General features: G+C 41.1%; 1 protein-coding gene across 16 annotated transcripts in view; it reads right to left on the reverse strand.

The window, feature by feature from the left end:
- UNC5D (unc-5 netrin receptor D) overlaps positions 1–24,831 on the reverse strand; it is a 613,063-nt gene that overhangs the window by 101,788 nt on the left and 486,444 nt on the right. For 8 of the 16 annotated variants that reach the window (XM_021076125.2, XM_021076134.2, XM_021076132.2 and 5 more), the window contains one exon: positions 8,908–8,940. The exons of the other annotated variants lie outside the window; for them this stretch is intronic. In XM_021076125.2, coding sequence (XP_020931784.1) covers positions 8,908–8,940 — 33 coding nt within the window. The remainder of the gene's footprint in view (positions 1–8,907; positions 8,941–24,831) is intronic. 16 annotated transcript variants of the gene reach the window in all.

The raw sequence follows: 24,831 nt of genomic DNA on the forward strand, positions 1-24,831 counted from the left end.
AAATTAACTGTTCTTATCTCTTCAAGTATTTTCTTTCCTTGGATTCCTTTTTTTCTTGTAATGACATCTTATGAGCAACCAGGACTGAAATTGAAGAGTCATCTTTCCTTTTCTTTCTAATGACCCTTCCCTGAACTACTCACACACTTACTGACTGCATCCTCAGTGCTTCTCCTATCTCAGATACAACAGGAGGCACCCATAGCCTGTTGCACAGCCTCATCTTAGCTGGTACCCAGGCCCCAATCTTTGTTCGCTCTGGACCATTTTAAGTGGATTGCTCTTCCCAAACATGGTTCTGGAATAGCCACTCCAGGACCTTTCAGCAACTGTCTACGTATAGAGTTCATGGCAACAGGGACTTACCTTAAGGCTCAAGACACCTTCTGCTCTGCCCAATTCTATTTCTCAGCTGCTTTTGCCTATTTTTCATCTATATGGACCCTCCTCTTTGGCTAAATCTGATTACAGACATACCTCAAAGATATTACATGTTTAGTTCCAGACCACTGCAATAAAGCGAATATTATAATAAAGTAACAAAACTTGTTTGGTTTCCCAGTGCATATAAAAGTTATGTTTCCACTATAGTGTCATCTATTAAGTGTGCAATAGCATTATGTCTAAAAAATAGATATGCCTTAACTAGAAAATACTTTGTTACTAAAAAATGGTAACCATCATCTGACAACACAGGGTTGCCACAAACCTTCAATTTGTTTAAAAAATGCAATATCTGCAGAGCTCAATAAAGCAAAACACAATAAAATGAGAGCTGCCTATATCCATTTTTTCAAGTAGACCTTGTACTTTAGTAGATTTGCTTTTTTTTTTCCTTTTTGTCCAGACTTTTTGCTCTTACTAAAAAGCTCTCTCCTCTAACATTTTAATTCTAACCGTTCTTCCAAGATTGACAATAGAGGTAATCTATTTTTTGATAGGGCACATTCTGACACATTTTATTCTTTCTTTTAGATAAAGTTGCCAGATGAAGCAAATAAAAACATGACATGGTTAAATTTGAATTTCAGATCAAGAATGAATATCTTTAGTAGAAGTATTTCCCCTGCCATATTTGGGGTATGCTTCTGCTAAAAATGTACTCGTTATTGATCTGAAATTTAAATATAACTACAGGTTCTGTATTTTATCTGGTAATTCTACCTTTGACTGCAAAGAAACTATGTTTTTTTCCCATCAGATAGGAAAACCAAGGTAAAATGAAAAGTAGAGTCAAAATCAGGATTTTAACTCCAGCCCCCTAAGAAAATGAGTTCCCTTTCATTTTTCCGATTCTGCAAATTGAAGATATAAACTCTATAACTTTGAATATACTAACACATGGAGAGCTGTGCCCTACGAATTCACATTTAAAATTTTTTAAATTTATTTTTAAAATTATAGTTGATTTACAATGGTTTGTCCATTTCTGCTGTACAGCAAAATGATCTAGTCATACATATGCATTCTTTTTCTCATATCATTTTCTCTCATGTTCTATCACAAGTGAGTGGGCGTAGTTCCCCGTGCAGAGAACATACAGCAGAACCTCACTGCTTATTCACTCCAAATGCAATAATTTGCATCTACTAACCCCAAACTCCCAGTACATCCCACTCCTCCCCAACCTTGGCAACCTCAAGTATGCTCTCTATGTCTGTGAGTCTGTTTCTATTCTGTAGATAGGTTCCTTATGTGCCACATTTTAGATTCCAAATATAAGTGATATATGGTATCTGTCTTTCCCTTTCTGACTTACTCAATTAGTATGAGAATCTCTAGGTTCATCTATGATTCTGCAAATGGTCTTATTTTGTTCTTTTATATGGCTGAGTAATATTCCATTGTGTATATGTATCACATCTTAATCCTTTCATCTGTCAATAGACATTAAGGTTATTTCCATGTCTTGGCTATTGTGAATAGTGCTGCGATGAACATAGGACTGCATGTATCTTTCTGAATGAAAGGTTTGTCTGGATATATGCCCAGGACTGGGATTCCTGGATGATATGATAGTTCTATATTTAGTTTTTTGAGGATGAACTCACATTTTTACCAAGTACCCTGGGTTATTCTGATGCTAAAGAACATAATGATCCATCATTTACTGTGTCTGTGCTTAGTTCTAGGGTATTTAATGAACAAAATCCCATTGTGTCCAGTGAAGTCAACGATGTTATTGAAACTGGTGATAGGAAAAGGCATACACTTATGATGGAATGAAAATTAGAAAAAAGTCTTAAGGTGGTAAGAAAATTACAAATGTTGCACATATGCATGGATTGAACTGATTCACAGTGGGAACGATTCTGAAGGACAAGCGAGTCATGCAATTTGTGGCAAGTGCTATATTTATGTAATTGAAAATAATCAGCAGGAGATGAGGAAAAATGATGGGTAAAATAGGAAAAAAAAATGTGTTTTAAGGCATGGCTAGAAGATCAGCACTGATGCCAGTAGTCTAATGTTAGCTTCGAAGAATCTCAAAGTTTATTGAGAATTTAAAGATATTATGATTCAAAGTCACAGATAATTCTGTGGGTTCAAGGCATCATTCAAGTGTACACAGCCGGAAAGAAAATGTTCAAATTGCCAGTATAGACTGCACATCTTCTGAGGAGTTCCCTAACCCTATGAGGAGCATATAGAATAGGGATTCCCACAATCCACATTATTCTACTATGGATGAAGGCAGTGTGCTTGGAGGAAAGGAATGGACTAGAATCAGTGTTAGTGAGAAGAAGAGAAATACCTAATTTTCAGACTTATAAGGTCACATCTGGTTCATTCTTTGATAGAAATGATTCTTGGAAGCTCACAATTTGGACTCAAACATAGCACCTGGCACAGAATAGATGATTATCTATCTCGCTACTTCCCCTTTTCTCAAATCTTCTATCATCTTCTACCTTGTACTGAAGTTGTGAGGATGAAAATTCCTTATTTTTTCCGTCACATTTCACTGGGCCAAAATTATTGATATAGAATAATTGCAGTGGGTTAAGAATCCTTCTGCAGTAGCTTGGGTCCCTGTGGAGGCTCAGGTTTGATCCCTGTCCTGGCACAGTGTTAAGTCTGGCATTGTTGTGTAAGGTGCTGCTGTAGCTCAGATTCAATCTCTGGCCTTGGAACTGACATATGCCATGGGAGTGGCCAAAACTTTAAAAAATTGACCAATAAATATCTACTACATGAATGAGTTAAGTATATAGGAGCAAAGTCTTTATTATTACCTTAATGATAAAAGGCTCAGGGTGGAGTTAGCAGGAGGATGCAAGACTGTAATAACAACTATTTACTGAACATACACATAACTTGGCACAGTGGTAAATGCTACAAGCATAAAGGTGAATAAGACTCTGTACTGTCTACTAGAGGGCAGGAATTACGTCTGTTAGGGAATCCAGCCCTGGATAAAGGCCATGAACATATGATAGAGAAATAGGGAAACTGTTTGACATTGGACCAGTTGTAGGAGTAATGACCTTAGACTTGGTGGGGGGTGGGGTGGGGGAAAGATAGTAAATGCCATGCAAAAGAAGTGACACCTACACCAAAACCTGAAGGAAGGATAAATTCAACAGATACAATTAGGTGAAGAGAGGCAGTTTCTGCTGTGGTTCAGCAGTAATGAACCCGACTAGTATCCATGAGGATGTAGGTTCGATCCCTGGCCTCGCTCAGTGGGTTAAGGATCTGGTGTTGCCATGAGCTGTGGTGTAGGTCACAGACTCAGCTTGGATCGTACATTCCTGTGGCTGTTGTGTAGGCCAGCAGCTGCAGCTCTGATTCAACCCCTAACCTGCTAGGAACTGCCATGTGCTGCACATGTGGGCCTAAAAAAAAAAAAAAAAAAAAAAAGTTAGGTGGAGAGAAAGTGTTTTTGGGCAGAAACAACAGGGTTTAAGGTGCTATACACTGATATGGGCACACGGTATTCAAAAAATTCAGAAACTTTGGCTGAAGAATATGAGAAGTGGTGAGAGGGTAGAAAGAAAAATACCTAGTGATTAAGATGTTTGATGGAAGCTGACATGATTAAGAAAAGCCATCTGAGGGGAGGGATGGACTGGGAGTTTGGGATTGGCATGTGCACACTGTGGTATATGGAATGATTGGCCAACACAGACCTGCTGTAGTGCATAAGGAACTCTGCCCAGTATTCTGTAATAATCTGAGAAAAGAATCTGAAAGAGAATGGATTTTGTTGTACAACAGAAATTATCACAACATTGTAAATCAACTCTACTTCAATAAAACTAAAAAAAAAATCCCTCAGAGCAGATAAAAAAGAAAAGTCATCTGAGATGAGATCATATACATACATATTAAATACTTTGGACTTGATCTTAAAAATAATGGTCAGATATGGAAAAGATTTAAACACGGAGGTGATGTGACCAGAATTGATGTTTTCCAAAGATCACATTGATATCAGGCGAGACTGGATACAGGAAGCAATGGCAGAAATCCTGGTTAGCAAAGATGGCCAGAACAAACATTTAGAAAAAAAAAAATCAAAAAATTGTTTTTCATCTGGGACACAATTTTCTTTTGGCTTGTTTTTTCCTCTTATGATGTTGACTGCTACTCTTCTGTCTCCTCTGCAGTGACTCTGACCTCCTCTACATCTAGATGTTACTGTCCTTTAGGGCTAAGTCCTCTATTCACACTCATTAACCAGTGATCTCATACAGCCTAACCATCATCTGGACTCTGACAAACCCTAGATTTATGCCACCAGCCAGGACTCTCCTCTGATCTCCAGACTCGTATATTCAACTGCCTGCTTAACCTCTCCATCTTTATTTGCAGAGGTATCTCAAATTTAGCATCTGTGAAAATGACCCCTTGAGTCTCCCTCCAGATGTGTTCCAAGTTCTCCCCAGATTAGTAACAGCAAGTGCATCCTTCCAGTTGCTGAGCCCAAATTTTGGAATCATCCCCAAGGCTTTTCTCTCTTTCAGACTCCAATCCATTAGCAAATCTTCCTGCCTCTGCCTTCAGAATACATCCAGATTATGGACTATGTCTACAATTTCTGATGCTGTCTATTCGAAGACAGAGTCATCTTGAATCTAGGTTATTATAGTAGCCTAGGTACTGTAATAGCCTAGATTATTAGAATAGATCATTGTTATGATAGATTAGTGTCACAGATTCCCTGGCTTCTGTTCTGGTTCCCTATATGTTTACACTCAACCCAGCAGGTAGAGTTTATCCTTGAATATATTAGGTCATGTCACTATGAATAAACACCCTCAATGCTTTCCATCTCACTCACAGTAAAGGTCAAAGTCATTACAATGAACTATAACACGCTTGGCAACTTCCCCTTGCCCTGCTTCTTTGACCCTAGCTAGCCCTCATGGACTCTTTGATGTGCCACTCTGCTCGATATCCTGGCCTAATTGTCCCTCCAGGTCCTGCAACAAGCTCCCCCCATGCAGCCTTTGCATCCTGCTGTCCCCTTGGCCTGGAATGTTCTCCTCCCAGACATCCAGAAGGGTTGTTCCTTTGCTTTTCTTCAGGTCTGCTCTTCAGTGTGATCTTATTGCAGAGACCCTCTCCGAATACCTTAGACAAAAAAGGTACCACTCCTTCCAGCCTCACCTGAGGCCCTTCCCTTGCTTTATTTCTACTCCCACCTTCACAGCCCTCAGCACTGTATATTTTCTAGGTTGTTCTTTTCCATCTGCCCTCACTCTAAGTCTCTTGGAAGCAGGCACTGTATGTGTCTTTCTCAGCACCGATTCCCCACCACATAGAACATGTCCTAATCAGGGGAAACACCTCATAAGTAGCTGCTGAGAATGGAGGGATGGAGAGGAAAGTGTGAAAATGGAGAGCTGGTGAACTTGAGAAGGTTACATGGTAGTGATCCATGGAGAACTGAGCTGGAGACGGGAGAGGATAAGAGCGGGGTCTAGGAGGCTGTTTTGGACCCAACTGAGTTGAAGATCTCGTATTATTCAGTGAACCAGAAAAGAGAGGAGGAGGCCTGGATTAAAAATTCACTTTTGAAAAAGTTGAGATTCAGGTTACTGGGATTCAGTCACCTGATGACGTCCTAAAGGTAGCTGACGTGAGAACAATGAATGGGATTTGTGTTTCTCATGTGTCTTTTAGTTACAAAACAACTACTGGGAAAGAGATGGGGAGAGACAATGTTCTGAGTTATTTTCTAGGGGGAAGGGAAATCCTTTTCATGCCCAAGGCGAACCAGGTGCTCCTTGGGGGCTCAGTACCTCTTAGAAACCCTCATCCCCAAGCCTCTGGGAGTCTCATTGTCTGAATGAAACCCTTTTCCAGTCTGACTCTGGGGGTGCGTGTTTGCCATTCAGAACCTACTATATTTTACTGCACCTCCTGACATTGTTACACAACATTTATTGAAAGCACATTTGATGGTAATGAAGTTTCTATTAACTATGATTAAATCTCATAAAGCACCTGAAGATAATTTAAGATGTGCAGAAGCAGAAAATGAAACATTCGGTTTAGTACATTAGGAATCGTAATTGATTAAATTATCTCATTTACAATAAGTGCTTTCATGAGCTATGCCGTGCACATATTTTCCCCAGTTTGTCATTATGATCTGCCAACAGATATCTGAAGACTTCACTTTCTTTCCCCACCTCCCCGCAACTCAAAGCCGGCTCCTCGACCCACCACACACAGATCTGCGCGCCAGGCTGAGTGATGGTTCCATCCACTGGGCCTTGAGGAGGATCGTGTCTACGGCTGTACCTAGGAACAGGCTGTTTCTCAATTATCTTCATAATTGACTTTGATTTTGCATCAGTGATGATTCATGGAGTCTCAAACGAAGCCCCTCTTTCACTGAACAAAACTGCAGCCTGCCTTCGTCTGATGCACTCCTAACCACATAACTTCAGGAACCTGGATCGGATTCCTCTGGGAGCCTTTTGCAATCACATTGATTCTGTTAAGGTTTTATTTTTAGGGAATCACAAATTAAAACAGTATAAGCGATTCCGTGGCAGTATCCGGCAATTAAGCATGGTGTTCAGGAGCAAGAACCCAAAGCAGAAACTAATTCAGGAGTCCCCAAGGACCAGAAGTAGCTACTGTGGGGTTTATGGCTGGAAGTACAGATGTAACCAGATTAGAATGGCACGGGACGCACAAACTAAGCATGAAATTAATTTTTAAGAAACACGCATGCATTTCTAAGGAACTTTCACGTTGGCCGCCACATGGACACCTATGGTCTTGCTTGTGCCACATGTGGGGACCAGTGGATGATGGGAGCTCTATGGCTAGGAGGCAGCGGGGGGGGGGGTCCACTACTCCAGTGGTCACCCCGAGGTCTTGACACAGGCACAAGCCAAACAGTCAATGACCTGTTTTCTTCCCCTTCTCTCAACATGTGCACGTAAACACACACACACCCCACCAGGTGTCCCCAGCTTTAGTCTTCCTCTAAATTCCAAGTGAAACACAGACGACTTCAGAGGGCCACTGCCTAAGTACCAATAATGATTTGATGGGCAGCAGACAGCAGGGAAAACAAGTTCAGAAAGTTTGTTTTTGATGTTCTGTAAAGTTCTCTGACTCCAGAAGTCATGGCATCAGGCCTACCTGAAGCAACATACCGAAGTATAAACATCACAGCTAGTAACTGAGACTTTCTCTCATGTCTCCAGACCCCCATCCCAAGGTACCTCTATCTCCAACAGTCTTAATTCTTTCAAAGTAGAGTTAAGTAAAAGCTGTTAACTCTCCCAAGCTGTTTGAATTTTAATACCTTAGTATTTAAAAGGTCAAAAGCCATGCATTTAAGACTCAAATGGGAGATACTGGTCAAAAACATCTTTCACAAGCTTTACAAACTGAACTGGCTGAAGAGCTGGCTATTGCTATTACTAAGAACTGCATAAGGACAGTTCCCTAGTATGCTTTACATATTTCTGAGAATCATTTTGGGAATATACTGGAATGCAAATTCTTAGGAGCTCCACCCCCACCCCACACTGGGGATTCTAATTAATAATGTGTTTTATTCTGAGGGGGGCCATATTTAACAAGCTCCCACCACACCCCAAGCCTGTTGCACGTTATCACTGATCTACCTTTCAAGAAATATGTTTCTAAGACAGTAGTTCTCAATCACAGCTGCACATTGAAATCAACCGAGGACACTTTTAAAATAGGGATTCCTGGGTTCTTAGTCCCCTCTTCCCACTTTGATTTCCCTGGGCTGGGGATTGTTAAAAGGCCTACAGACACTCAAGTTCAGCCCAGGCTGAGAACCACAGGGTAGAATTCCCAGCTGCCAATCATTCAGCCTGTGCTGCTTGCCCCAAACCTACCAGACGCATAAGATGCAGGGAACTCAAAGGCTTCTCGGGAAAGCTAGCCCATGTATAGAGAGCTCAAGCCAGCTCCCATCCACCACTTTCAATTCCTGACCATTTCACTGTGAACTATAGGTTCTTAGTCTACCCAGTTGCCATGGATTTCAGGGTTTGTCTCTCAAATGTCCCCTCCCTGCTCTTAGGTGGACAGTCTTATAATCATTCTATAGCCCAAGGCTTCTCTGATGAAAGTCTGTACTGACAAATATTTGTTAATTTTAATGACATAAATGTCCTCAGAAAGAAGAGTCCTAGATGACATTTGCAGAGAAATGGACTGATATAGGGAGGCAGAATCAACTGGAGAGATTTACTTTTATTCTGAGGGAGGGGAGAGGGATGTGCATTATTTCTTTTCCATTTAAACCTCTGATATGTGACTCCAAACCCAATGAGAAGCCCCAGAAAACCCTGGATCTTTCCTACGAACTTCAATTCTGTTTGGCTCTTTAAACAAATACAACAGTAAGGTAGCAAATATGAGAATGAAATGATATTCACAAGAGGAAAAATAACTTACTTTGGGGTTTTATTTCATGAAGAGGTTTTTTATCTAAAAGAAAGAAAGAGAAAAAAGAAAGTTGCATTTAATAAATTTACAAAGAGCAGATGTATTTCCTATATCCCTTTACATCTATTTCTATAAAGGAAATGTTTTCTCTCTTTCTGCAAACAATACGGATTATGTTGTCTATATTTTGCCTTTTCATCCTAATTTAAAAATTTTTGCTCTTTTGCAGTATTTTTCTAGGATGATTGCTTCATTCTTTAAAAAAAAAAAAAAATCCCTCAGGCTTACTAGAGTTTCTTTTGCATTGGCTAGATTCTTATCAGCATAATGAGAGCAGTAAGCTTGCAGCCTATCCCTGTTTTATATACAGCCAGAAGACTGCTCAGGTAGGAATGCTATTTCACTATATATGATGATAGAAAAATGAACCATGCATAAATATTTAAAGGGATTCTGCATGGGTTTGCAGTTATTATGGCCTGGATAAAAAAATCCAAAGTGTATTTTTCCATTCTTATTGGGTACAGACACATTATTGCAGGTTTAAAGTTTTTGTTTTACTTTTCCTTTTTCATTGCACCCACAGCATATGGAAGTTCCTGGGCCAGGGATCAAATCGGAGCCACAGCTGCGACCTATGCACAGCTGCAACAATGCTGGATCCTTAATCCAATGTGCCACAGTAGGAACTCCCAAAATTTGTTTTTAATTTTTTTTTTTTCATTTTACAGTTGCACCTGCAGCATATGGAAGTTCCTAGGCTAGGGGTTGAACAGGAGCTACAGCTAAAGGCTTATGCCACAGCAACACTGGATCTGAGCTGCCATCTGTGATCTGTGGCGTAGCTTGTGGCAACACTAGATGCTCAACCCACTGAGCCAGGCCAGGGACTGAACCTACATCATCAGGGACACTATGTCAGGTTCTTAACTTACTAAGCCACAATGGGAATTCCCAAAATTTGTTTTTAAGAAATCTTTTTTATTTTTTTATTTCATATCTTCATCATCTGTTAAAATGGGGATGCTCTCTCTTAATGGAAAAGTGTCCTTTTTAAATCATGGGACTGAATGCTACAGCGGTCAGATGAGATGGATAGAGAAAAGACACTCAGACTTTTCCTAAAGCAAGTGAGACATTTTTATCCATTCTCTTCAGGGCTCGCCATCCACCATCTCCAGCTGCCTTCTATCATCAAATTACCTTGCAGTCATCCTGCAATTCACTTTGAGACATGGTGGCTGGGCTAACTGCATGTCTTACACCACATCCTTCCATTCCCCATTCCCCTGCCCTTGACCCTGCAGTCCCAGGCAACACAACTCCACCAGGATGGAGAAACCTGGATAAATTACACTTCAGACACCACAGGACTTGCACAGGGCACCATTCATGTCTTTAGCACCTTCTTAGGGTGTAGAGGGAACACCGACAGAGCACAGGCACAGAGGTTATGGCTAATCATTCAAAGTCCCATAAGGTAGGGGACCTTGAAAGGTCACCTTGTATAGCCTCCTTCCTCCGTTTGCCTGAAGGCGAGCCAAGCGGGGTGAGACACTGTCATTTTGGATTATGTTTTTAACTGAATCAAATCACGCACAGTACACATTTGAGAACTTCATAAATATTATCCAGCTGACTGCACTATAACCCCTCCCAGGCAGAAAGACAGCTATATTCCGAATCCTTCATAGAATATCTCTTACCCTAACCCACTCCTGCAGTTAAAGTTGAGTTTGACAGTAAACCTTTGCAGTGTACTTTAAATATAACTCTTGTGTGCTTTGACATCTGATTTGTTACAGAGGTAGCTTTTAAAAGGTATGTGTAAATCACACTTTTGCAAATGGGCCACCATTGCATTGTTTTGTTTGTTTTACAGTAATGGGAAAGTTAAATGACAAAAGGTACTTTCTGGCCAATCTGTTTTTTTTTTTTTTTTTTTAAATAAAACAAATCTTCACAAAGGATAATAATTTGTCCAAGATGATATGATCCTATTCTGATTTTTACACAGTCAGGTTTCTTAAAACAGAAAACTTGTGTTTCCCTTATTGCACAGATTTGATGCCATACTAGCTTTCCTGAGAGCAGGTGGTACTTCGCCAAGTCCAGATGCTAATGTGCTCAAGAATCAGAATGAAATGACTTTGGTGATTTTAACCTGACTCCCATTTTTGCTTATTGCACACTCTCTGGAAGCATTTGGCGTGGGCAGAGCGATGCTGGCAGGCCCAGGCTAAGGCATCTGAAAGTGATGCATTGCTAGGACGACGGAAAGAGACATGCAGAACATCTGTTGAGAACTCTGGCTGAGCTTCACAGTATTTTCCTCCTTTTACACCACAGGAACCAAGATTATGCTGGGTAGCAAAATGAAACTCCATTAAAAGCAGGTAAGATACATAACTACATCTCAGAAAAATAAATTGAATATAGGCAAGCTGTAAAAAAAAATAAAAATAAAAATGGGGTGGTAGCATTGTACCAGGTACAGCTCTGAAACAAGAGTAAACGGGGCTGAAAAGCCCAGGGCTAAGCTTCCTAGACAAAGGACTGGAGCCACTGGGATGCACAGAGCAGAACAGGAGGGGGTTTTCCCCTCTACCTGCTGACACCCATTTCTGGTGTGGTGCCCTGGGATCAGTTCAGACCCTCAGGATCAGAAATGGATTTAAATCTTGAATTGTCTTCCTCTATCTCTGTGACCTCCACAGTAAAATGGGAATACTAATGTCCTTGAAGCGTGGTCCTGGGGATTAAACATGATTAAACTGTGAAGTCACTCAGCATAGGGCTAGTGCTTGTTCAGCATCAATAAATGGAAGCTGATAAATAATATTATGATGTTAACATGTTGTGGATATGATCATATTTGTTCAGTGCACAGAAATGACTCATGTGCTATTGCATGGAGACAAGGCAGAGATCCAAAATCAGAAATTCTAGTCAATTAATTTCAGGGGTCCCCAAATGGGAATCACGAAACGTGTGTCTTAGTCCTGGCCTCTGCTGAGACCAAGGGCAAGTTGAAACTTTATTTTCATGACAGGTAAAAAGAAGGGCAGAGACCAGAAGATTCCTGCATGAAAGCCCTATAAATCTTTAGAATAACTACCAAAGGCCTCCCACAGAAATCCACTTGAAATGAATCCTGAAAGCAGAGTATGAACAATGCAAAGGGCCACCCCTCTGCCATCGTGTGTGTTGTGCTGAGGCCCAGCATGTGTGTCCACCTGCATCTTCTCACAGAAAGGGCTGGAAGTGGCTAGTGCCCAAGAGAGCTCTGGTTCCCTGGCTGCAGCATCAAAGCTGGGTTCTGCCGTATTTTCTGAAATACCAGTATCTTGTCAGCAAGCTGCTCTTGTAGACCATTTTCCTGGTTTGACACGTCTGATTCAAGATTGTTCTCCTGTGAGCTCAAGAGAGAGCTGCCCACTGACCTCCCTATGTTTTGTAAGGACAGCCCACTCCACAGTTCATGGTCCTTTACTCTGTTTGCATAATCATTTCCTCACAAGGCTCAGGGCCATGCATCCACTGGCCTTGGTCAATCCAATCCTCTGTTTTAATTTTACCTCTCTCCACGGCCGTGTTCAAACGACCCCTTAGTAAATTAATCCCATTAGGGTTATGGTTCCTCATATTGGCTGCACATTAAAATCACCTGGGGAGTTTAAAACACAAACCCATGCCTGGGCCCCTCTCCAAGAATTCCCAATTAATTGGGGTTTGTGTTTTCCTGATTACTGAGGGCATCGCTGCTTCCTGGCAACAAAACTGGGGCCCTATGTCCTCAGCTTCAGTTCTTCTCTGCCTCCCTAAGAGGCTTTGGGGAAGCTGGCATATACAGATGGGCCTGGAAGGATCTTGCAGGCAGAGAAATGTAATTCTGAGCCAGTGGCAACTGAGCTGTAGTTTGGGAAAAATCACAACAGTTTTCCCAAGAGGTACTTTCTGGGCAAATGGAAATTGATGATAAGTAATTATTTAATCAGTCTTATAATTATTTTGTGTATTTACAAGCTAAAGATGCAGAAGTGTTTTGAAAATTTTATGTGTAGTGGTGTTTTAAATAGTCGTGTCTTAAAAATCATTTTTTAAAAATTATTTACACAGTTACTACACGGTTATTGTATCAAAACCAAACCAAAACAAAAAAACACCCTACAGATAAGTGCAAACAAGCCCCAGAAATTCCATCACCAAGAATTAACCACCGGGATGTTAAGTTGTATATACAAGTCTAGGCTATTTTTCTCTGTGATTTTACATATATACAATTCTGTGCACACATACCTGCTATATATATATATATATATATATATATATATATATATATAGGCAGCAAACTACATGAAATTGACAGCAACAGATCTTTTTTTTTTTTTTTTTTTACCACAAAAACATCGTATTGTCTTTTATATATTGTTCTGCAATATGCCTTTGTCTCATCTTCTCTTTGTGTCTGCTGTGTGCAATGAACATGCATGTGTGTGTATTTGTCTATGTGTAGAGAGGTGGACAGACAGATAAGAGGGAAGAGGGAGAGAGACAAAGAAACAAAGATGCGTGGGAGGAGAGAGGGGACACAATCTACCTTTTTATTTTTGGTGGTGATTCATTTCTTTTCTACCTTTTCTTTAATTTTTGGCTTCCTTTGTTATCTGGGATGCTCCCAAAGCATTTCCATGGTATCCATTGTTCTTAGTAGCTATTTATAGCTGCACCCCTACCTTCACACCCACCCAGCCACCCACATCCAGCCTTATCCTTTCTCTGCCAGGGAACAAATGTGGTCAACTGCCTGCAGCCCACATCCTGCAGAGCTGAGAAGAGATGACACATGTAGATGGATGGGTCCAATCTCCAACCCACAGCCGGGGCCTGAGGCTGCCCTCAAAACTTGTGCGTTGTGATGCTTTGGAATTGATGTCTGTGGGTGCTGAATACTACATATATGTGTTTGACACCAGAGTCTATGTCATCTTTTGAGATTCAGGCATAGAGTCGCTCAGTATGGACTAAATACTCACCTGGACAAGAGCCCAGATAGTTCTCTACTTCTGGGCGGTAGTTCACACAAATCATTATAGTTCATGATCACCATTCTTTTCATGAAACCAGACATGTCCTGTGTTTTCATCTCCCAAGACCATTTTTATTATCACCTTTTTCATAGAACATATGCTTTGAAATCTTTTTCACTATCCTCCCCCAAAGATATGGATTGAATTCAAATTTTTTTTCTTTTCACAGCTGCACCTGTGGCATATGGAAGTTCCCAGGCTAGGGGTCAAATCAGAGCTGTAGTTGCAACCTATGCCACACCTTGCCACAAGGCTAGATCCTTAAACCACTGAAGAAGGCCAGTGATCAAACCTGCATTGTCACAGACACTATGTTGGGTTCTTAACCCACTGTGCCACAATAGGAACTCCTCTTTTTACTTTTTTTTTTTTTTTTGCTTTTTGCTTTTAAGGCCCCACCTGAAGCATGTGGAAGACTAGGAATTAAATTGGAGCTGCAGCTGCTGGACTACACCACAGCCATAGTAACACGGGATCCAAGCTGAGTCTGCGACCTACATCATAGCTCATGGCAAAATCTGATCCTTAACCCACTGAGCAAGGCCAGGGATTGAACCTGCATCCTCATGAATGCTAGTTGGGTTCATTACCACTGAGCCACATTGGGAACTCCATCCTTAAATCCAATTTTATTTTTATTTACCCTCTCCAGCCTTTGTACTCTTAAATTCCTTAGGAGCTGATTCTGCAGAAGAGTCAGTCTTCTCTGCCTGTTCTCTCTGGTCAGTTCCTTATTCACTGGAACAATTCTCTAGCATCAGTGTGCAGAAATCTGCCATGATTTCACATTGCCTCCAAGTCATGGCCAATTCTCTGCCTACCTTTACAATCTTTGACAAACTGGTCCCATCATGCCAAATGAGATTGAGTTTCTGTATCACCTCAATGCAAATCCATGTTCCAGTTAACCATGAACTCTCAGGCTCACCTCAGTTCTTCTGCCCAAGCTGCTGCCTCTCCATAGATACCCTTTCTCCCACCAAGCCTCCTATATAAAAATGTCCTGTCTCCAAGGCATGGATCAATTTCTGATTCCTTCATGAAATCTTTGGTGATTACCACTCTATTTAAAGGAAACTCTCCTTTGCCAGACAGTTCATCTTACTTACAGTCATTAATGCAATGCACATTTTTTTTTTCAAAATAGATTACTTCAGATGTGTACATTTTTTGTTTTTATTTTTGATGTATATTATACTTTTGTAACCATGGTTAATTATGGGTCCCTAACATGAAAATCCTTTTAAATGATTCACTCACAATTAAGGGGCACTGGAACAGGGAATCATAGCAAGAAAAATAGGAGCAGGAATGAAATTAAAAGCTATTGGCTTAGAAGTTCCCATAGGGGCACAGCAGAAATGAATCCACATAGGAACCATGAAGTTGCAGGTTCGATCCCTGGCCTCACTCAGTGGGTTAAGGATCTGGTGTTGCCATGAGCTGTGATGTAGGTCTCAGACAAGGCTCGATCTGGCGTTGCTGTGGCTGTGGTGTAGGCCGGCAGCTGTAGCTCCGATTGGACCCCTAGCCTAGGAACCTCCATATGTCGCAGGTGCAGCCCTAAAAAGCCAAAAAAAAAAAAAAAAAAGCTATTGGCTTATTTACTGACTGGAAGAAATGCATCCTGAGCCCATTCATGCAGGACAAGGGCAGAGAAGAAGAAGTTTTCAGAGATTCCTCCCAGGGTCTTCCAGTTGGTTATGTCTGTGAGAGCAATCATACTGGCCTTCTTACAGACCTCTGGGTAATTAGAGAAATTCTAAGCTTGAATGGCAAACACACCCACCTGAATAAAAACTCCAACAATGTGAGATAAACATTAGTAAATGCAAATCGTCTCTACTGATATCTTCCACTGAAGAATTATTCAAGGTCCCACCATGTATGTGTGTGTGTGTGTGTGTGTATATATATCTGATCTTTTTAGGACCACACCCATGGTATATGGAAGTTTCTAGGCTAGGGGTCGAACCAGAGCTGCTGCTGCTAGCCTACAACACAGCCATAGCAAGGCCAGATCCTTAACCCACTGAGCGAGGCCAGGGATCGAACTCGCATCTTCGTGGAATGGATACTAGTAGGGCTTTTTTTTTTTTAACCACTGAGCCATGATGGGAATTTCAAGATCCCACCACATTAATTAGGGGAAGTCAGACGTGTACTAGAGTAACAATGACAGATCCCTCACCTGCTGAGCCACCAGGGAACTGCTTAGATAGGAACTACAAGAGATGGCTCCATGATGTGACTTCTGCTGACAATGACCTTCCACAAGTGCCCCTCAGCCAAAGCACACGATTCGTGTGCATGAGACGATGTTGCCTTCCCTCGTCTTTCAAGTTAGGTGTGTCTCTGTAATGGGAATGTTTTTTGTATTTCCTAAACTCAAATAAGTAGCCATGATGACCATATGTACAAGGAGCATGTGCATGTTTCATTTCTGAACTAAATCATTTAAATTTCTAGATTTCTGAACACCTGTTTTATAAAGTGCTATCTATTCCCACCAATTCTGTGACAGATATACAGAGAAAAACATGCTTTGGGGTCACTGCAAAGATGTTTAAGCACATATCTATAAAGCCTTTATCAGAAATTGGCCTCAAAGTGATAAAATGCAAGGTTTACCATTCTGCTCCAAGGCAAGATGAATATTCAAATCCTTTTCCCTCCTGTAAATTGTTTTGCTTTGAATCCGTCCCTTCCATCAACGACAGAAGAATATGTACATGCACACACACACACTGAAAACTAAAGAAAAATGTTCTGAATCTATAATTCAAGTTCAAGGGAATAATGTATTGATTAATGTCATGATGATCACTTTCCTTACTTCAAGGTAAGAGTGATATTCAAATTACTGAAAAATCATTTAAGGAGTTCCTGTCGTAGCTCAGTGGAAACGAATCTGACTAGCATCCATGAGGACACTGGTTCAACCCCTGGCCTTGCTCAGTAGGTTAAGGACTGATGTTGCTGTGAGCTGTGGTGTGGGTCACAGACACGCTTGGATCTGGCGTTGCTACAGCTGTGGCGTAGGACAGAGGTTACAACTCCGATTCAACCCCTAGCCTGCAAACCTCCATATGCCTCGAGTTTGGCCCTAAAAAGACCAAAAATAAATAAATAAATAAATAATTTAAAAGCCTCCTCTCTGTGTAAGCACTGGCCTTGACAGAGGGTCATGGTGAGTCTGGGATGGTCCCTTCAGTTGCCAGATCACAGGGAGGTCTGGGCAGGGAATGGACTGGGAATGGTGGGTATTTGTTATGATGACTCACCGAAGGCTAAGGAAATATGTAGCAACTGATATATACACAGGCCATTCTCCCTACCTTACCAAAAAAGCGCTTAAAAAGAAATTGGGAATTGAGAATCCTTGATGTGCAGATTTATTCTCAGCTTCCTCAGTCCTCTGACTTGCATGCAGAGTCTACCACTGTGTTTTCCATCTATTCCCAGTGCCCGGGGACCGTAAATGGAATAGGGTAGGTCCTCCGTAAATATTTGTTGAATGGATGAGTGCTACTCAGCTTCATGTATATTTTCAATTACCAGCATTAAAAGTCAAGGTCCATAAATTTCCTAATTTCTGGATGAATTCCTAGGACACTGTGGCTTCTAAGTGAAGGAATGGGAGTGGAATGCAAGAAGCCTGCTTTAATGGCTCAGTTCCTAGATGAGGCTGGCAACCTGCTTTGCTAGGGTAAGGGGATGGGTGACCTTTGTTTCAGATCTAAAAGTTGTCCCTCCTCACTTTGCACATTCATCATCCAAATGGTTGACTTTAGATGGGACTGAACTAGAAAATCTCCTCAAAACTGGCTTAAAAAAAAACGTCTGAAAGCACTGACATCCAAGTGTTATTATCATATCTTATAAGCATAAATGTATAAAATGTTTGTGCATAAAAGATGAAATATATATAAATAGACATATATGCATGTGTATGTGAAAGCTACACTTCAAGATATAAAATGACAATGATTTGAAGTTCTTATACTGAGATGAAGCTTAGAGGACACCTTGCCCAATTTTCCATGTGACAGTTATGGACACAAGGCAAGGGGGGGGTGGGAGATTTGTCAAGGTCATGCTGGTTGCTGGTTAAGACCTAGGACTCTGCAATGTGTGGACCTAGAGATGATCATACTAAGGGAAGTCGGATGATGAAAGACAAAAACATCATGTGATATTACTTACATGTGGAATCTAAAAAAAAAAAGGGATACAAATGAACTTGTTTGTAGAACAGACTCACAGACTCTGAAAAACTTATGGTTACCAATGACATGGTGGTGGTGGGGGGGATGGACTGGGGGTTTGGGATTGGCATATGCACACTGAGGTATATGCAATGATTGGCCAGTGGAGACCTGCTGTATAGCACAGAGACCTCTACCCAATATTCTGTGATCACCTATGTGGTAAAAGAATCTGAAAGAATGTATGTGTATACTCGTATAATGGAACCACTTTGTTGTACAGCAAGAAGGATCATAACCTTATAAATCAACACTACTTCAATAAAACTTTAAACAATAAAAAAAAAAGGTCCCAGTTCAGAGCCCTTTTCACTACCCCATGATCTCTCTTTCCAAAATAAAAATGTATTGAAGTTCAGTTGATTTACAATGTTGCGTTAATGTCTGCTCTCCTGTCAAGTGACTCAGTTCCCAGGACCTCTTTCTAAAGGATCGTGGCAGTATTCCATTCCACTAAACACTAACACCGTCCTCTCCCAAACACACACACACACCAGACCAGGGCCCTTCTTATGACAACACTGACACTCCTCTGGAGAGAGTGGAAGGCCAGGGTTGGCACTAATGTGGACGGGGTGATGTTAACAACATCTATATTCTCTGGATCACATCTCTCAATGATCTTGAAGAGACCCATGTATTTCATTTATAATTTAAGGAGAAAAGGTACAGTCCAAACAAAGACACTTCCTCTGTCTCTATTAATTCACTTTGTTCAGCACACCCCAGAGGCCACTGAATACTCTACAGGAGTAGATGACTCTGTTTTAAATCACTTCCTTGATTGGGTTCTTGCCATTTCTTTTACGGCTGGTCCACACTATTTTCTCAGACATTAAATCTTTCTCGCTCGTCCAGACTAATATTTCTTACCCAGGGTTTTGTACTGTGGAGTCCTGATTAAATACACTGCAGATGTAGGATCTGGAAGACGGAACTAATGAAATGGGGATGGTTTGTTTTCTATGACAGAAAGCCTACATTTTGGAAAATTCCCTGACTGAAAGGGACTTTGGGATACCATTGGTTACTGATCAAATCTGCTGAACAATTTTTTTTTCCCTCTTTTTAGCACCGCACCTGCGGCACATGGAGGTTCCCAAGCCAGGGGTTGAATTGGAGCTGTAGCTGCCGGCCTATGCCACAGCCACAGGAACACCAGATCCTTAACCCACTGAGCGAGGCCAGGGATCGAACCTGCATCCTCATGGATGCTAGTCAGGTTCATTTCCACTGAGCCACGATAGGAACTCCCTAAATATATTTTTTTAAACACAAAAAAGTGGCTAATTTGGAGATGTGGGACGAGGGGAATACTGGACAGGTGACAAATATCACTGATCCAGAATGGCTAACACTGGGGGATAATCCTGGAATTTACAGATTCCTGTATAGTCTAGCAGTGTGTATGTTGAATTTTTTTTTTCCCAATGGGAATGGTTTTTGAACTTTTCTGGGCAAATTAGAATTTGCTTTATAAAAGTTTATTTTCTAGTGAGTTTGTGAGAACATGTGTATTTCATAACACAAGGGAAAGTGTCACTAAAATGAGGAATGATTTTGTCACTTGGGGATCATCCCAACCCCTCTCTTGGGCCTTCCCCTTGAGGTTTTTTTTTTTTTTTTTGGTCTTTTGTCTTTTCACAGCCACACCTATGGCATATGGAGGTTCCCAAGGTAGGGGTTGAATCAGAGCTGTAGTTGCCAGCCTATGCTACAGCCACAGCAATGTGAGATCCAAGTGAAGTCTGTGACCTACACTACAGCTCATGGCAACACTGGATCCTTAACCCATTGAGCAAGGCCAGGGATCGAACCCAAGTCCTCGTGGATGCTAGTTGGGTTTGTTAACTGCTGAGCCACCGTTGGAACGCTTTGAGGTTTTTCATTTTTGTTTTTGTCTTTTTAGGGCCACACCCATGGCATATGGATGTTCCCAGGCTAGGGGTGGAATCAGAGCTGTAGCTGCCAAACTACGCCACAGCCATAGCAACATGGGCTCCAAGCCACATCTGCAACCTACACCACAGTTCAGGGCAACGCCAGATCCTTAACCCACTGAGGGAGGCCAGGGATCAAACCCGTGTCCTCATGGATACTAGTCGGGTTTGTTAGCCACTGAGCCACGAAGGGAACTCCCCCTTGAGTTATTTTAAATTATCCATAAGCATCATAGACCTGGGGGATCTCATAGATCACCTTGACTGTCTCTTCCTCAGAACTAAATCCCACCTGTAAAGGAAGACTGGAAAGGACTGTGCATTCAGCTACTTATCAGATGTTTGGGGGCAAAGGATATTGACACTGGTGTGAAAGCAAGTTTAAGAATTCTCATGAATTGTCATGGTCCTCCTAAACTGCTTCCCTGCAACCCACCATATGTCTCAAATTACCACTCAGAACTGGTTCATACAAAGAACACCATTTGTGTCTCTCTTGTGTGTGTGTGTGTGTGTGTGTCTCTTACCAATTTTAATGGCAAGCACATTTTATTTCATTAGCCACACTAGATTAGTCAGATATATTAGGAAATGTTTTAAGAAAATATCTAGAGGGTCACACTCTCAATACTCCTGCAGAACATGGAAAACATACATTTTTCTGCCATAGCAATCCCTTTACTAGAACACACATACATACACACTCATTTATACAAATGGAGTGCTTACTATGGATGTCAAAGGCTTTGCATGGATTAGGGCATGTCCTCCTCCGAAAGAACCCTTTCTAATAGGCCCTATTAGAACATTTATTTTATAGATGAGTAAATCGAGGCTTAGAGAAATGAAGAAAGTTGCTCACTGCATGGGAACCAAAATTCAAACTCAAGCAATCCGACCCCAGCGCCCAGACTCTTCAGCCTGTTATCTACAAGATAAAAGTTCAAATCCTGTAGGCTCAGCTCATTCCTTTCTTTCAATTCTAGGTTCATGTCCATTTCTAATATTTCAAATGCAGAATAACATTTCAACTCAAACACAGAGGGCCCTGGGAGGCTGTTCAGCCTTTGTTCTGAAGGCCAGCTCCACCCAGGCCCATTCTGGGATAGCCCTGATGGAAACTCAACCACTGCACCTTCTACCAACCAGGTCAGAGCTGATACCTTCCCTGGGCTTCTTGGGTGTACCATCTACAAAATATTTCTCTTTTCTTTATAATGAATTTGTAATTGCCACCCATTATCTGGTCCTGGGGCTAAAAGTTCCCTTCCTTAAGAAACGTCCTGGGAGTTGCCATCATGGCTCAGAGGAAACAAACCCGACTAGTATCCATAAGGTTGTGGGTTTGATTCCTTGGCCTCGCTGAGGGGGTTAAGGATCTGGTGTTGCGTGAGCTGTAGTGTAGGTCAGCAGCTGTAGCTCTGATTGGACCCCTAGCCTGGGAACTTCCATATGCTACATGTGCAGCCCTAAAAGACATTAAAAAAGAAAAACAAAGAAATGTCTTTAAGCTTTCTAATGGGTTTCCTGTCTCCAATTTACATCATCACAAGGATCCATTCTTATTTATTTCATTTTCTCAGGTGTTCTGTTTTTAGACTTTTTTCTTCTCTCTGTACTGTGATGTGTGTACCCTTCTAAGCAATGTATCGTGCTCTCTGGCTGCCCAAATTTCATTGCAAAGTCCTTCCTATTCACAGTAGAGGTGTGTTAGTTCAACTTCTCTCATATGAACAAAGTTAATGAGATGTGCCTGAGAGACACAATGTTTTGGAGATGATTCTATAGCACCACACGGCACTTCCTGTCCCATTCCACCCAAAGAATAGAAGCAGAGTGTAAACGTTCATACTCAAATATGTTGGGGGGGATTTAATAGGAAAAAGTAGAAGAAAGAAACAATATTAGCTGAGAAAGAAATTCTTAATCACGGTCATTCTGTTGTGACCATATATGGGTGGCAAAGGTCTATGAAGAAATAAAGAGAATATGGTGATGAAATTTCCTGCATGACAAAAGGCATCTCAAGTGTTTCAGAGCTGGCTGATAAGGAAGGCCACGGATTTTTAATGACTTAACATAATATACATCAATCGTGGGCCAAGGGATAGAGGCCAATCCTTATTTAGAAGGGAGATTATGCTAAAAAAAAAAAAAGTTAGATGTCTTCATCTTTCTATTAACAAGGCATAAATGTAGAAGAGTCCACAGGGGGTGAATAACAAAGGGGAGATATTTTATGGTAATTTGTTGTATATGGTTCATTTTTTTCCTCTTATGCTCAAATCTACCCAAGACGGCACTGGAGTGCATGGTCTCTTATTACAAGGCACAAAAGTGACAGTTTTAGCCTTGTAGCATAAAAAAAAAAAGTTCTCACTAAGACACATGAGTACTGAGACATCTCTGCTTTATTTTCTTTTTTAATTAAGCACAATGGAAACTTCAGTTACGAGCCAGTCCACTCTGTCTCCTTAAAGCATGTTATTCACTTGTCTTCTCATTGGAGCCCCTAATGGGAAAGCATTTATTGGGGCACGGGGGAGAGATTGTTGCTAAACTGCTAATGACACCATATGTGTCCAAATCTACAGTCATATTATTCCTCTGGGTCTGTAATACCATATCCACATTTTCTATGCAGTAAACATAAAGGCAACTCTGAATTAATCAATTGTTTTTTATGCAGAAAGGCAGCTATTGCGTATTTCTAGGAAAAATCTTTATGTAAAAAGGAATACCTACTATGCACTTAAAATGGAGTGGGAATGGGTTTTTAATATTAAAATGACTTGGGAGAATTAGCAAGCAGTAGGAAACTTCCTGACAGCCTAATGCACTAAGCTAGGACGTTATCTTGCTGCTGATATTTTCATTTCTGCTATACAGAACTGTACCATGCTATAATTAAGCTATTACATAGTGTAGAAGGCCCTGAAATATGAACTTATCCAACAAAAAGTTTTAAGAATAAGTACCACTCCTGCCTCTTTGCCCAGTGAAAGGTCATGATGGGTTTGGTTTCAAGAAAGGGACACCCATCTGTTATAATCCTATATACAAAATAGGCATACTGGCTAATTACATTTAGAATGGATAAGTAATGAGGTCCTACTGTACAGTACAGGGAACTGTATCCAATCTTTTGGGATAAAACATGATAGAAGATAGTATGAGAAAAAGAATGTATATATATGTATGACTGGGTCACTATGCTATACATCAGAAACTGACACAACATTGCAAATCAACCATAATAAAATTTTTTTTGAAAAACAGGCATTCTGTAACCCACTAGCAAAAAACAAGAGTTGTTTCAGATGCACTGAGCTAACTCTGGAATGAAAATTGTCTTATTCAGTGCCCTAGGAAATATAGGAAAGGGACCCAGGTAATTACTGGAATGGATAACAATGAGGCTTAGAATGATCCAAGAGAAAATGTTTATTTACCAAGGCAAGCTTTACTTTGATGTGATTACAGGCTCACCTTTTCAGGTGCTTCCTTTGGGTCATTTAAGAAGATAATGCCATAGACAATGTGGTTGGATTATGAGATATAGCTTGGGGATGTTTATTTGAATCTGCTATTGTATAAATGTCTTTACCCTTTTTTTTTTTTTTTGGTCTTTTTGTCTTTCTAGGGCCACGCCCAGAGCATGCAGAGGTTCCCAGGCTAGGGGTCAAATCAGAGCTGTAGCCACCGGCCTATGCCAAAGCCACAGCAACGCCAGATTGGAGCCGCATCTGCAACCTACACCACAGCTCACGGCAACGCCAGATCCCCAACCTACCAAGCAAGGCCATCACCTCATGGTTCCTAGTCAGATTTGTTTCCACTGCACCACGATGGGAACTCCTAGGTGTCTTAATCCTTGTTGAGGTTTCCAAACCATCAACTTAAACTTTTTTTAATCAGTGTATCCATCAGAAATGGAAACAAAGCCCCATGTAACCAATGGTGCAGTTTTGGAACTGTCAATGCTGAAGTGACCTATCACCCATCTTGACAAGGACGGGCTAGCTCTTAGGTAGCTCAGCCTTGAAGATTTCCTCTCTCTTCTGGGGCCCTGTGACATTTCTCTGGCTTCATTCTCACTGCACATCTGGGCACTAATCCCCTCTGAAGCAGACCCACTTAATCCTCTCAAGTCAAAGCCCCTTAGTTTTCTATACCCTGAACTAAAGGGAGAGGGAACAGGCTTCCCTTAATTCTTAGGTTCAAACTAAATACCCCGCCATTTTCACTCTTCTATTCCAGCCCCTGAGGAAGGTACCTGTTATTCACCTCCGGCTGAGATCCTCCAAACACAGAAGCAGCTAAGTCCAGCAAAGCAGAAAGGATGAGGGTCAGAAACTACCTGATTCTAGGGAACCATATCCAGTCTCTTGGGATAGACCATAATGGAAGATAACATGAGAAAAAGAATGTAATACGTGTAAGACTGGGTCACTATGCTGTACAGCAGAAACTGACAACAATGTAAATCAACTATACACTAATAAAGAAATAAATTGAAAAAGAAAAAGGATAACTATCTGCTTTGGATATCAAAGCTTAGAAAACACGGATCTTCAAGTACCTATCCCTAGGGAGTTCCCATCGTGGCTCAGCCGTAGGAAACCTGACTAGGAT

The sequence above is a fragment of the Sus scrofa genome, chromosome 15 (genome assembly GCF_054392235.1).
Source record: "Sus scrofa isolate SSC_HxYL_T2T_F1_AM1 chromosome 15, Sscrofa_HxYL_maternal_Yorkshire_Landrace_v2.0, whole genome shotgun sequence".
Lineage (NCBI taxonomy): Eukaryota > Metazoa > Chordata > Mammalia > Artiodactyla > Suidae > Sus > Sus scrofa.